Source organism: Tiliqua scincoides, chromosome 4 (genome assembly GCF_035046505.1).
Source record: "Tiliqua scincoides isolate rTilSci1 chromosome 4, rTilSci1.hap2, whole genome shotgun sequence".
In the NCBI taxonomy this organism is placed as follows: domain Eukaryota; kingdom Metazoa; phylum Chordata; class Lepidosauria; order Squamata; family Scincidae; genus Tiliqua; species Tiliqua scincoides.
The window spans coordinates 188,786,911-188,799,107 of record NC_089824.1 but is presented as its reverse complement, the minus strand read 5'-3'; the positions used below and the strand labels follow the sequence as shown (position 1 = coordinate 188,799,107).

General features: G+C 45.3%; 1 protein-coding gene across 6 annotated transcripts in view; it reads right to left on the bottom strand.

Moving 5' to 3' along the window:
- The window catches only part of LMOD1 (leiomodin 1), a 39,768-nt gene that overhangs the window by 26,534 nt on the left and 1,037 nt on the right, over positions 1 to 12,197 (bottom strand). For 4 of the 6 annotated variants that reach the window (XM_066624309.1, XM_066624307.1, XM_066624310.1 and 1 more), the window contains exon 2: positions 9,119 to 9,400. In XM_066624309.1, coding sequence (XP_066480406.1) covers positions 9,119 to 9,379 — 261 coding nt within the window. In that variant the 5' untranslated portion in view covers positions 9,380 to 9,400. Of the gene's footprint in view, positions 1 to 9,118; positions 9,455 to 12,197 lie in introns of all 6 variants that reach the window. The other 2 variants (XM_066624311.1, XM_066624306.1) reach the window with 2 other exon arrangements.

Genomic DNA, 12,197 nt, shown 5'->3' with positions numbered 1-12,197 from the left:
CCCGGAGTCTCCCCAGAGCCAGCAGGACCCCTCCAGGTAAGGGGGAAAGCCCCTGGGTTCCCACAGCGTCACAATTACTGTGGTGCTGTCAGGACAATCATTACTGGGCCACTCCCCTCATGGCGGAATGGCCCAGTTTTGGTCCCAATGGTGGGTCACAACCCACCACTTTGGAAACCACTGATCTAGGAGCTTCTCTCTGCCACAACTTATCTTATTCAACTCTAACAACCTTTACATAAACCACAGTGAAGGAATAAAACTGATGACAGTAGATGAACCAGATCTCACCAAAAACAAATTGTTAAGCAATAAATAAGATTTAAAGGAGTAGTGAGATCAATCAACCAAAGTACTAAAATTGCAATGCAAGATTTGCTACCTCTAACACAGTTCATCTTTTAGCCTCAGTTTTCCCTGTGGCCCATTCAACTCCCTTTGTACTCAAGTAGTTAGGGTTGCCAAACCTCCAGGACTGGCCTAGAGTTTCTAGCTGACTTCTGAAGGCAGTCCTGGAGATTTTAGCAGGGCCTCGAGGAAAGGCAGGATAGACATCATGAAAATAAATATGACCCTTCCAACTGATAGACTAAACAGCAAAGCAACCATCTTGCAGGTCACAGAGAATATTGCTCTTGCCCCATGCCTGAGATGGTAGTATTCCTTTGGGTCAGGAATCAGTTGTCAAGACCAGAGGATTAGTAAGCAACTATTTATTTAACTGAGATATAACAAATATTAACAACAAGCACAGGCTGACCTGAGCTTCCTCCCAGATTCCAGCCATGTGACTTAAGTCTCTATTTGCTAGAGTTCTTTTAAGCATTGGTATGCCATTACTCCATTGTTAGAGGATTTATGGATGCAAGTTCTAAGTCAAGACATGTGGAAAGTCCAGTCCTAAACTTTACTTCATAGCATCATATTTTGGACTCTTAAGTGCAGGCATAGGGCCACACACAAAACCAACACACAAAGGCAACTCCAAGGGCAACACCAGTCACTGGCACTGCAGCACTGGTACTGTATTAGGGAGAACTCCCTCCATGGTCCAAATGCTTTAAAAGAACATGGATGGACATATACATAGGCATGAAGGATATGTTTATGGGACATAGGTCCATTAAAGGGTACTGATCATGATAGTTAAAAAACGAACCTTTTATGTTCAAAGGCAACAGGTCTCTGAATACCACTGACTGGAAGAAAGGGCAAAGCAATTAGGCCTTGCTCCTGTGCTTCCCACAAGCATTCCACTGGTCATGGTGTGAAATAGGATGCTTGCCTAGATTATTCTTTGGTCTGTTCCAACAGGACTCTTTTTATGTTTGAGGAATGCTACATAAAGGGACTGTTTTTCAGCAGGTGAAGGTAAGAGAGAACAGGAATGTTCCTGGGGGAACCTCACATTCAATCCAAAGGGCTACCAAACTCCAAAGTATCTTCACAGGTAAATTCTATATTGGTTGGGAACTAGTTAGATTATTTCCTTTCATTGCTTTCTCCTGAAAGCAGCTATGTGTGCACGCACAATTTTGATTACAAAAACAGCCTGCAGGCTCTACAATGAAATGGGAGTCCCTGTGGTGCTATTTGCCCTGGGAGAAGGATCCCACTGATGCCAATGACAGTTTCTCTGAAAAAATATTTTTAAGGCAAATAGCAGCCATAGGAGGGGGGGAGGATCAAGATCAGGACTGCAGCACAGGCAAAGCCCCCCTTTCTACGTTCTGCACTCTCATCCTGAAAAGAACCCCATTGTTGCTATTTATGTTAAAATGACCAAACATATCACTTGACCCTTAGGCTTAACCAGGCATGCTTAAATGTGTTTATGGGAAGGAATCATAGCTGAGCAGCAGAGCTCATGCTTTGCAGAACAGCTTTTGGAGCACCACTCCCTGTCAGGGTAGACAGGGTGTAATTCAAAGTAGACAATATGGAGCTAGATGAGTCAAAGGTCATCCCTCCCATGCAGCCCAACAGCTATTGAGCCCAAGTGATACAACAAATTCCTATGTTTGCAGCCACCTGGGCCAGCGGAAACATACATGTTGTCATTATGGGCCTGTCAGTTCATAATAGTTGGCTTTCTGGATCACAAGTTGAGCAGTCATGATCTACAGTCTGCTTTGCTTCCTGTTTCCCTATTTGGTTCTGTCCATCCTTGAAGTTCAGGATATTTCCTGTTGATCAAGGGCAGGCAGAAATGTAAGCTGACAAGGATGATCATTCCATGAAAATACTAGTGATGAGTTTTTGTCCATCTTGGATTTCCTTCCACCCAGACTAGAACATAGAAACTGGCACACTTTTCAATGCTGTTGCTGTACATGCTATTTGCCCTTAATTTGACAGAAGCTGGAAGTGGAAATAAAACCTGCACATCCCCCTAATGCTAGTTCTGCATGATAAGGGCTAGCCTATCCATTAGATCAACTGAAAAAGTTGCCTCAGGTAGCAAATTGGTGAAGGTGCTAATCTTTGTCTACTTGTCCCCACTCCTCCTCCTCCAACTTCCTGGACCGGAAAAGGGGACAGAGCAAGAGAACATGTGGAGTGGGAGAAGAAGATGCTGGCACATTACAGGTAAGGGGGGCAGCATTTGGCACATTGCCTCAGGTTCCAGGAGGTCTTGAGCTGGCCCTGTGTATGATATTTGTAAAATTTGCAAAGTGAATAGCAGATACCAAGGAAGTGGCCTTCTGTCCACAAGCAACAGGTATTCGACATATTTCAACTCCCAAATTTAAGTCTTGCCAAAGGCAGCATTCATGAACATCAGAGATTCCCAAGGAGACATGAACAGGATGGACTCAAAATAAATCACAGATACTGTATTATCAGAACCAACACTGAGAAAGTGAAGAAACTCAGAGGAACTTCCAGGGCCTTATTAAGGGAAGCAGTGGCAGGGCCTCTGAGAGGAATTCTGTCAGGGGGTACAAAGTTCCTTTGGGCCCCTTTGCAAAGGGGGAGGGGTGAACCAGCAGGGGAGGGTGGTGACTGGTGAGCAGAATGGGGGCAGGAAAGGGCAAAACAGAGTGGGGGGATGATGGAGCCAGCAAAGTACTGAACTAAACAGTTTTTCAGGCTAGGTGCCATAGTTTAGCCTTTTTATCTAATGGGCCTAAACCAATCCTAAGGGGGGCTAACTATCGCCAACACTAAAAACTAAGTAAAAACTGAAAACTAAAAACAACAACTAAAACTCAACCTAAAAAAGCTAAACTAAAACCAAGCTACAAACTCTGAAAACTAAAAACCAGGCACTTGAAGTTAAAACAACTAAGGATTAAAACTAAAACTAGAGACAAAAACTAAAAAGACTAGAATAAGAAGCTAATATCTCAAAACTGAAACCTGATGTTTCACCCACAGCTTTGGTGAGTTTCCTCAGAGGCCACAGTTTTCCTCAGGCACGGGAACTTGGTGCTGTTCTTATATAGGTTGCAACTGATTGGCCTATTGTAGTGTTTCTCAAACTGTGGGTCAGGAACCAATAGGTGGGTCACAAGCCAATTTCAGGTGGGTCCCCATTCATTTCAATATTTTATGTTTAATATATTAGGCTTGATGCTACCATGGTATTTGACTGCATTTGGGGAAATGTTACAGATCTGTACTTTTAACAGGCTACTATGTATAGTCTTTTAACAATGATAATAAATGGAACTTACTCCTGGGTGTGAGTAGGATTGCAGATTAGGATAGTTAAAAATTTTCCTCCTTGATGATGTCATTACAGGTCATGACATCACTTCTGGTGGGTCCTGACAGATTCTCATTCTAAAAAGCGGGTCCCAGTGCTAAATGTGTGAGAACCACTGGCCTATTGAGTTAGGGAACATTTTTGTCAGCTGTTAGCCTCACTTGGCTCCTTACTCTCTGAGCAATATTTTCAGGGCTGTTAGCCATGCATTATTAACTCTCATTGATTCTTCTTTCGTATTCAGATTGCTTTGATGCTTATATATTTCAATTGCTTCTCTATACATACGTGCATGGTAATGTATAGTATTAGACAACAACTCAGTGTGTTCAAAATCCACTTTATGTCCTGTTCTGCAATTGCTGATTTTTCAATCTGTTTTAAGCAACAATGTCTTTCAGGTTCCTTCACTTGGGTCTGTGTACTCCTTTTTGTAGTGCCAATGTATATCTTCCGACAGCAACATGGGATTGCAGCCATGAAAGCCTTAGCATGTTTAGCTGGAAAAGTGTTTGGAGCCCAGGTCTACCCGCCCATATGGCATCAGTAGCTAGATACAGTAATGGAAAACCAAACACACTCATAAGTCTCTCTAAAATCTTTTAAATATAGAAAATCATGCAGAAATTTAGCATCATCATATTTAGGTTCACACTAGAATGGAAAGTATCCTGTGCATACAAAAACTTGCTTCTGCAGCAGCTGTAGTCTTGCAGCTGTGTCCCTGAGCTCCTATACACTTCTTCATGGTAAGAAGATCCACAAGCCAAAGAGCTACTATAGCAGACCAGTTTCCTCTCAGATTTGACATTGTGTTAAGGAGCGTCTTGTATGCATTCCTTGGCCCAGCATATATGGCTTGTCAGTAGCTCCAGCCACACACTCGTGGTAGTGTCCCCAAGATCCAGTGAGAGCAACAAGTCTGAGTAGATAGGAAAATGTATGATCCCAGGAAATTTCTGGGCCCCCTCCTTTGGCTCCTGGGTCCCCTTTTTGACCCTGAGTCCAGGTACAAATCACCCCCTCCCCCTGAGCAGTGGTTTGCATATAATGTACTAAAAAGATGGGTCAGTTAGAGACAACTTGCTTTGCATGCAGAAGTTGCTGGGTGTGGTCCCTGGCATCTTCCTGGTGTTTCAAGGAACATAACTGCTGCCTGCCAGAGTCTATGGACCAGGCCTAGAGATATTGATAGAATGACTCTTCTCTCAATACAGCAGCTTCATTTATTAACCAAGTACTGGAAAATTAATCAAAACTGTATGGGGGAAAGAAAACCTTGTAGAGGGAGCTACTAGTCTTACATGAGCAGCACAATGCAAGGCGTGTCTACTTAGAAGTAAGTCACATTATAGTCAATGGGGCTTACTCCCAGGATAGTGTGAATAGGATGGCCGCCTAGGTAGAGGAACAAACACCAGTACTGTTTCTGAGTGTGCTGAGAGGCTAACACACTCCCTCATAGTTCTGAATCAGTAGCATTGCTAGGAAGGTGCTGATATGCACAGAAGGAGTGACATGCCGGGGTGGTGGTGGTGGACACTACTAGTGACCAAAATAGCTAAAATCGTGGTTTGTGGGAATAATACCACAATGTTATATACCATTCAATGCATAATTTACAGCAATGAATGCAATGAAAAAACCAGAGTAAAATATCTCCATTCTATCAAAAGGCTAAAAAACAAAGATGCAACTGTCTTATGTAACTGAAAAGTACGTTTCCTTAATTCAGAGCTATTCAAACTGGGATGTTGTAACGCCCCAGCCTGACAGCCCTGGCCTCTGCCCCCTTAAAAGGTGGGAGCAGGGGGGAGGGATTGTGTCCTGGGGATCGTGTCGCTAAGGGGGGTTGCAGGACTGGGATGTACTCACCAGTCCCTGCAGCCAGTGGCGTCACTAAGATTCGAGTCACCTCGAGGCCTGCATGTCACCCCATGTAGTGGGCGGGGCATAGTTCTGGATGGTGGGCATGGTGATGTACCATTGCCCTGCCCCCACTGGTTTTTTGGCTGTACCTTTTGTTATAACACAGATATTTCAATGTGGTTTGTTTCATTGCATTCTGCGTGAAATTATGCATTGATTGATATATAACATGATGGTCTTATTCCTCCAAACTCTGATTTTAGTGATTTTGAAAACTTTTAGAGATTCCTCACACACACACACACACACACCCCATGTCAACTTACTAACACCTTATTGCAGCAGTTCTCAAACTTTTAGCACTGGGACCCACTTTTTAGAATGACAATCTGTCCAGGACCCATTGGAAGTGATGTCATGGCCAGAAGTGACATCATCAAGCAAATTAAAATAAATAATTATAAATTATTAAATTAAAATAAAATAATTAAATAAGGGGGGCCGGTCCTGTTCCACCAAGTGAATCTACTCTGAAGTAAGTCCTATTGTGGTCAATGTGGCTTACTCTCAGGAAAGTGTGGGTAGGACTGCAGCCTGTGAGCCCAATCCTATGCATGTCTACTATGAATTAAGTCCCATAGTGGTCAATGGAGCTTACTCTGTAGTCTGCCTGCAATAACAACCCCCCAAAAGAATCAGTGAGATTTCCAGCCCTCCCCAGTGCCCAGTTTAAAGTTCTTCTATTTCAGGCATATCAAGATAAAGACAAAACTGGCTTCACAGGTGCAAAATAGAAAACATGCCCCTTACCAGTTCAAGCCACTTTTAAGTCCTTTTTAGTGGGGGGGGGGGGGGGCTGCCTCTGGACATTTGTTGCACTCCAGCTCCATTGGATTGGGACCATTCTGGTGTCCTCACATTCCCCTTTGCCTGACCACCAGCCAAGGCACGTCTGCCTACTCGTGAGTAAACGTGACATGAGGCTGCTTCACTTTCCATAGGGCTCCATAGACTCGCAGCTGGGAGGGGGGACCTCTTTCTCCATGTTTTTGGGGGCTGCATTCATTGGATCAGGACCATTCTGACCTCTTTGGAGTCCTCTCAGCTTGCCTTGACTAAGGCAAGTCCACCTACTTGCGAGTAAACGCAACCACACGGCTTCATTTCGGGCTCAGACTGGCAGCTGGGAGGGTGGAGCTTCTCAGGTGTTTTGGGGGGGCTGCATTCATTGGATCAGGACCATTGTGGTGTCTTGGATTCCTCTCCGCCTGCCCTTTCCAACGAACTATGGCAAAGTACACCTACTCATGAGTAAACATGTGATACGGCTCACTTTCACTTTCCATAGGGCTCCATGCATTTTTTCTTTCTGGTTTTTTTGGCCATAACTTTTGAAGGAAAGGAGAGATTTCACTCTGAGTTTTTGCATTGCATTCTGCTGGACATTCCGCATCCAACAGTTTATGGTATGACAGAGTAGCCCCTAACGCTGCAATGTTAGCGCATCCTCCCCCCAGGGCGCATCTCCCCCCAGGGCGTGTCACCCAGTGCACCCGGCACCCCCCTAGCAACGCCAGTGCCTGCAGCAGTCTATCGGGAGTATGGGGAGCCCTCTGTGAGCATCTGCAGGGCTCCCCAATGTTCCAAAAGTGAAAGCGGAGTGATCGCACTCCACCTCCCCAAAACTGGAAGTGGAGCACGATCACTCTGCTTTCACTTTTAGAAGGCTGGGGAGCCCTGCAGACGCTCGCGCTCCAGAACGTAACCCACGCGAGTAATTAGTCTCAACGTGTACTGCTTTTCCTAGCATGGAGATTAAGTGATAGTAATTGCTTAACCTGTTGAACATCTACCATGAAGTTATTAAAAGCACATGACCCTTAAGAAAGGTGGCAACTTCTCCAAACCATTTTTTTTTCCACTTTTTAATAGTGAAAGAAAACAATTCAGCATCACTCTGTCCACCTGGTTATGAATGGAGGCACCAATGGTGGATTGATTCATCTGACTTCTGCAGCTTTTTTCCTGTCAATGGCTTCTGCAGCCCTAGGTCAGTTCCCAGCAGGAGGAGATATTCAAGCAGATCTTAAGATCAGGCTGTGTATGAAGGAGAACTATTAATTCTGTTTGCTACATATACACACGTATCTAATACAGTGTCACACTGTATTTTATACTCATCATCCCAAATAAAGTTGCAATATATGCTTGCTCTATTTTATACTATATCCTAGCTTTTCATATGTCACTAGCATGTGGTATTCTGGTCATCATGATGGGCAGGGGTAGAAAAAGGACCCATGTATCACAGATGCCCAAGATGTGTGGGGGCATAGTGTATCATGCACAAAGCAGCTCATCCCCCATCCCAGCTGTCATTGTCAGTAGAGCCTGGACACTCAGCCTCAAGGGTAGGTTTTGGCCTTGCCCCAAAGTTATTGCAAGTGGAAGACGTTCCTGTTTCCCACAGCACTGAACGGATGACTTCAATGTCCAGGTTCAGCCCCTCCCCATCTGTGTCACTAGATAGCGCCAAGCAGGCAATAGCAAATGACTGGCTTGCTAGCCATGCCCCCCCCCTGAAGAGGCAGCAGTGCTACACCCATCCCTCTCACCACTGCTTTTCAGGTGGCACTAGGTATGGTCATCACCATAGCAGGTGAAGAGTTGCCTGGCATGGAGATGAGTGTTGGGAAAAGCTTCATCCATTAAATTTCTGTATGTCAAAGAATAAGGTTAATAAGTAAAAAAACAGGCAAAAAGTTGGCAACCATTATACCTCTGCCTCTCCTGACTACCATGCCACTGTCTCAGCAACAATAGCAACTCTCAGGCACAGCTACAGATATGCCATTGTGGCAGCAGGGCCGGATTTCCAGAGACAACATTGTGAAGCTAGAGACCAGGGCATGAGAGGGAAGACCTGGAGCTCTAGCAGCCTTGAGGGTCAATGGCTTCCTTTGCATATGTGTGTATGCCCCCTGCTGGATGAGGATGCAGTGTAAGTCTAGTGATGAACTGCCATTGACACTTGTTTCATGAACTCTTGGAAAAGTGACAATGAAAGGTTATATACTTAACACCCCCCCCCCCCACTCAGTTTATTGATGATCTCCTTTGGAAAAGAGCTGCCAGCTAACATTAAGACCATTGCATTTAACGTTGCTGCTTTAGGGTGCAGATGCATCGTATCACACTAAGGGCCCAATCCTTGCCAACTTTTCAGCACTGATGCAGCCACAGTGCAGCTCCGAGCTAAGGGAACAAACATTCCCTTACCTTGAGGAGACCTCTGAGACAGCCCCTCCACTGCAGAATGCAGCACACGCCCCATTGGCACACCTGCATCAGTACCAGAAAGTTCGATAGCAATGGGCCCCAAGTATCTTTACTAAAGAAAGACAGTTCTCACCTTTTGCCATACTGATTTCTCCAGTTGTGTCCCTTACATGAGTTGCAGAGCAAATCAAGGTTATGCTTGTTTCTCTGCTGCACAAATGCCCCCCTGCTTCCCACATAGTAATAGCTATAACTTACATCCATTGATCGTTCCTTCTGCAGAAGTTTCTTGCTCTCCTTCTCGCAGTAGTTGAGCATTGCCTCTCGGTTGTACTTGCCAGTTGGTTGCTTGTCAGTTTGGTCTCTCTGCTTCAGCCCCACAGGAATGTTTCCATCTGAATCGAATGCATCCAGCTCTTTTTCTAGTTCTTCCATCTCCTCCGGAGACAGGGTAGAAAGTAAGTTGTCAATATCTGGATCTTCACTGACTTGCCTTCTATATTTTGCTACCTTGGACATCTTGGCAGTTTGCAGTTGAACCTCAATGAAGATGGGATACTCTATGAATATCTTCTCAATATATCTATAGATCTCCTGTGTATATATTAAACAGGAGGTAAAAGTAGCAAATTATTACAATTTCTGTTCAAGGAAGAGTCCAAGGAAATGAGGTTATTCTTTGCCTCACTTTGGAGGTGTTGAAATGTTAAATGTAAGCAACTACAACTTCCCTACAGTCTGGAATATAATAATTATACAGAAGGAGAACCACTGGCCAATGAAAGCCCCAGCCTGGCTCAGATAGGCCAATCAGAGAAGGCAAGAGGTGGAGTTGCTGTCTGTCAGAGGAGTTTGAAACCTGAGGACATTCCAGGGAATCTTGAAGAGCTGCATGACCAAATTTAGTCCTGAACATTTAGCTTTTTAAAAGCAATGGGAAAGAAAACAGACAAAAAACCAAAACAAAACCCAACAAGCTGCTGGCTGGCGGTGAGGATCCAGACATGAAAACAAGGATGTGTCTGTTAAGTTGCTTAAGGTTCTAACAATAAATTCATCAAAACTGTTTCTTGTACATCCTCTGCTTCTCTGTTGAATCGGATAAGAATTGTTGGCCCTCCACACCCCCTAAACTAATAGCTCTCTACTATACTTGGCAATAAAATGTGCCAGACCAGAACATGCTTGCAGTTCTCAGGTAAACAAATGTTTCTCATTTTTTATAAGCAATGCACTCCCTTTTAAAGCACACGAGCACTGTGCTTTTTTTCTTTTTGTAGTAAAGTTATACAATATGCCCCTTTCAGTAAAATCAATTAATGTCAAAAATGACAGTTGCTCACATGTTATGACACACTTTGAAATCATAGCTAATGACCTCCTCCCGAGTGCACACTAAAGGGGGCAATTCTTTGTAACTGGGAGTAAGTACTGGTGAACTTTCCTTTTGAGATAATTTGCACAAGACTGTACTGTGCATGTCCAACTGCATGCATTCCACAAAGGTGAACCAGTCTTTGAGAATAAGTGATTGCTAAGAGCAAAGAGAATCAAATGCTGGGCCAAGGAATGCATACATGACACTCCTTAACACAGTGTCAAATCTGGGAGGAAACTGGCCTGCTACAGTAAGTCCTTAGCTTGTGGATCTACTTACCATGAAGTAGTGTATAGGAGCTCAGGGACACAGCTGTGGGGCTACACCTGCTGCAGAAGCAAATTTTGGCATGCACAAGACACTTTCCATTCTAGTGTGAGCCTAAATATAATGATGCTCATTTTCTGCATGATTTTCTATATGTAAAAGATTTTAGAGAGACTTAGGAGTGTGTTTAGTTTTCCATATTACTATATCTAGCCACCGATGCCACATGGGTGGATCTTCTTGGCTCAGAAGACTTTTCCAGCTGTCTCCACCCAACCCCCTACACTGTTTTGCTCCTCCATGCGCCCATTTAGCTCGCTCATCATCACCCTCCCCCTTTGCAAAGGGGGTCAAAAGAAACTTCATACCCCTGAAAAAATTCCTCTCAGAGGCCCTGCCCTATACCACCATAGGCTTGGGACCTTCTCTAGCCTCACAGGGCTCTGGCAGTTGGTCTCCAGCTGGTTTCCAACCCTTTCTTAGTCTTGACCTTATAGTCCCCTGGCCTTGGTTGGTTGTCCCCATTCCTGGATCTAGCCACCCAGCTTGGTCACCTTCTGAGTTCTAAGCCCCCACTTCTGGGAGATGGGAAGACTCCTGCAGACATTTGCCATGCCTTGCTACTTCTCTGTTGCTCCAACATATGCAGGCGTACTCTGCTGAATGGGCTAGCAGCTTGCGCTCTGTCCCACTGATGCCTTTCCAGGACCCAGTCCTGTGTCCACTGAGCAGACCACTCCCTGGGTCTAGTAAGACCTGATGACATTCCTGTCTATGGATTTAGCCTACATACACATCTTAACTTGGAGGAGTGGGACATAGTTCAGTAGTAGTTCATCTGTTCTGAATGCAGAAATTCCTGGGTTCAATCCAATGGTGTCACTGGGCGGTGTGGGCTGCAAAGGGTGACATGCACTAGTGACCAAAATTGCTAAAATCACAGTTATTAGGAATAATACCTTCATGTTATACTGTATACCATTTGGTGCGTAATTTACAGCAGAAAGCAATAAAAAAAAGTTAAAATATCTGTGTTATATGAAAAAGTACAGTCAAAAATCAGTGGGGTGGAGCAATGGTACATCACCATGCCCACCACCCAGAACTATGCCCCACACACACATGGGAGGAGGTGCATCATGGGGGTGACGCACTGGCCTCCTGTACTGGGTGACACAAACCGTAGTGATGCCACTGCCCTGAAGGCCTAGATGCCTTTTAAAGTGACAGACAGGACTGCTGGACGGGAAGGCTGGACAGGGGCTGCATGGCTCTGATTGGTCTGTGGAACTCCTTGCCACAGGAGGTGGTGGTGATGGCACCTGACAGCCTAAATGTCTTTCAAAGGGGGTTGGACAGACAGGGGTGCTGGACACAGGGCAGGGCTGGCTGGCTTCCCCTCCGCCCTTGGCTCTCAGGGTCTTGGGGGGGGGGCTTTTTGTGGTTTTGCAGTTTCTGTGACAGGTGGACCTTCTTGTGGCCACTCTGGAGTGGTGAAACACCCTGTCTGGGTCGCCCTGTGTGTCTGGAGCCCAGCCCAGGGGCCATCATTTTGGGGCCTGGAAGCGCCCAACAGGCTGCAAAAGGGTGAAGGGTGCATAGCCCCCGCCCTTCTGGACTGCCGCAGGCAGGGACACCTCCCTGGGGGCTGCTGTCCACTGGCGCAGATCCGACCAGTCCTGCTTGGGGGGC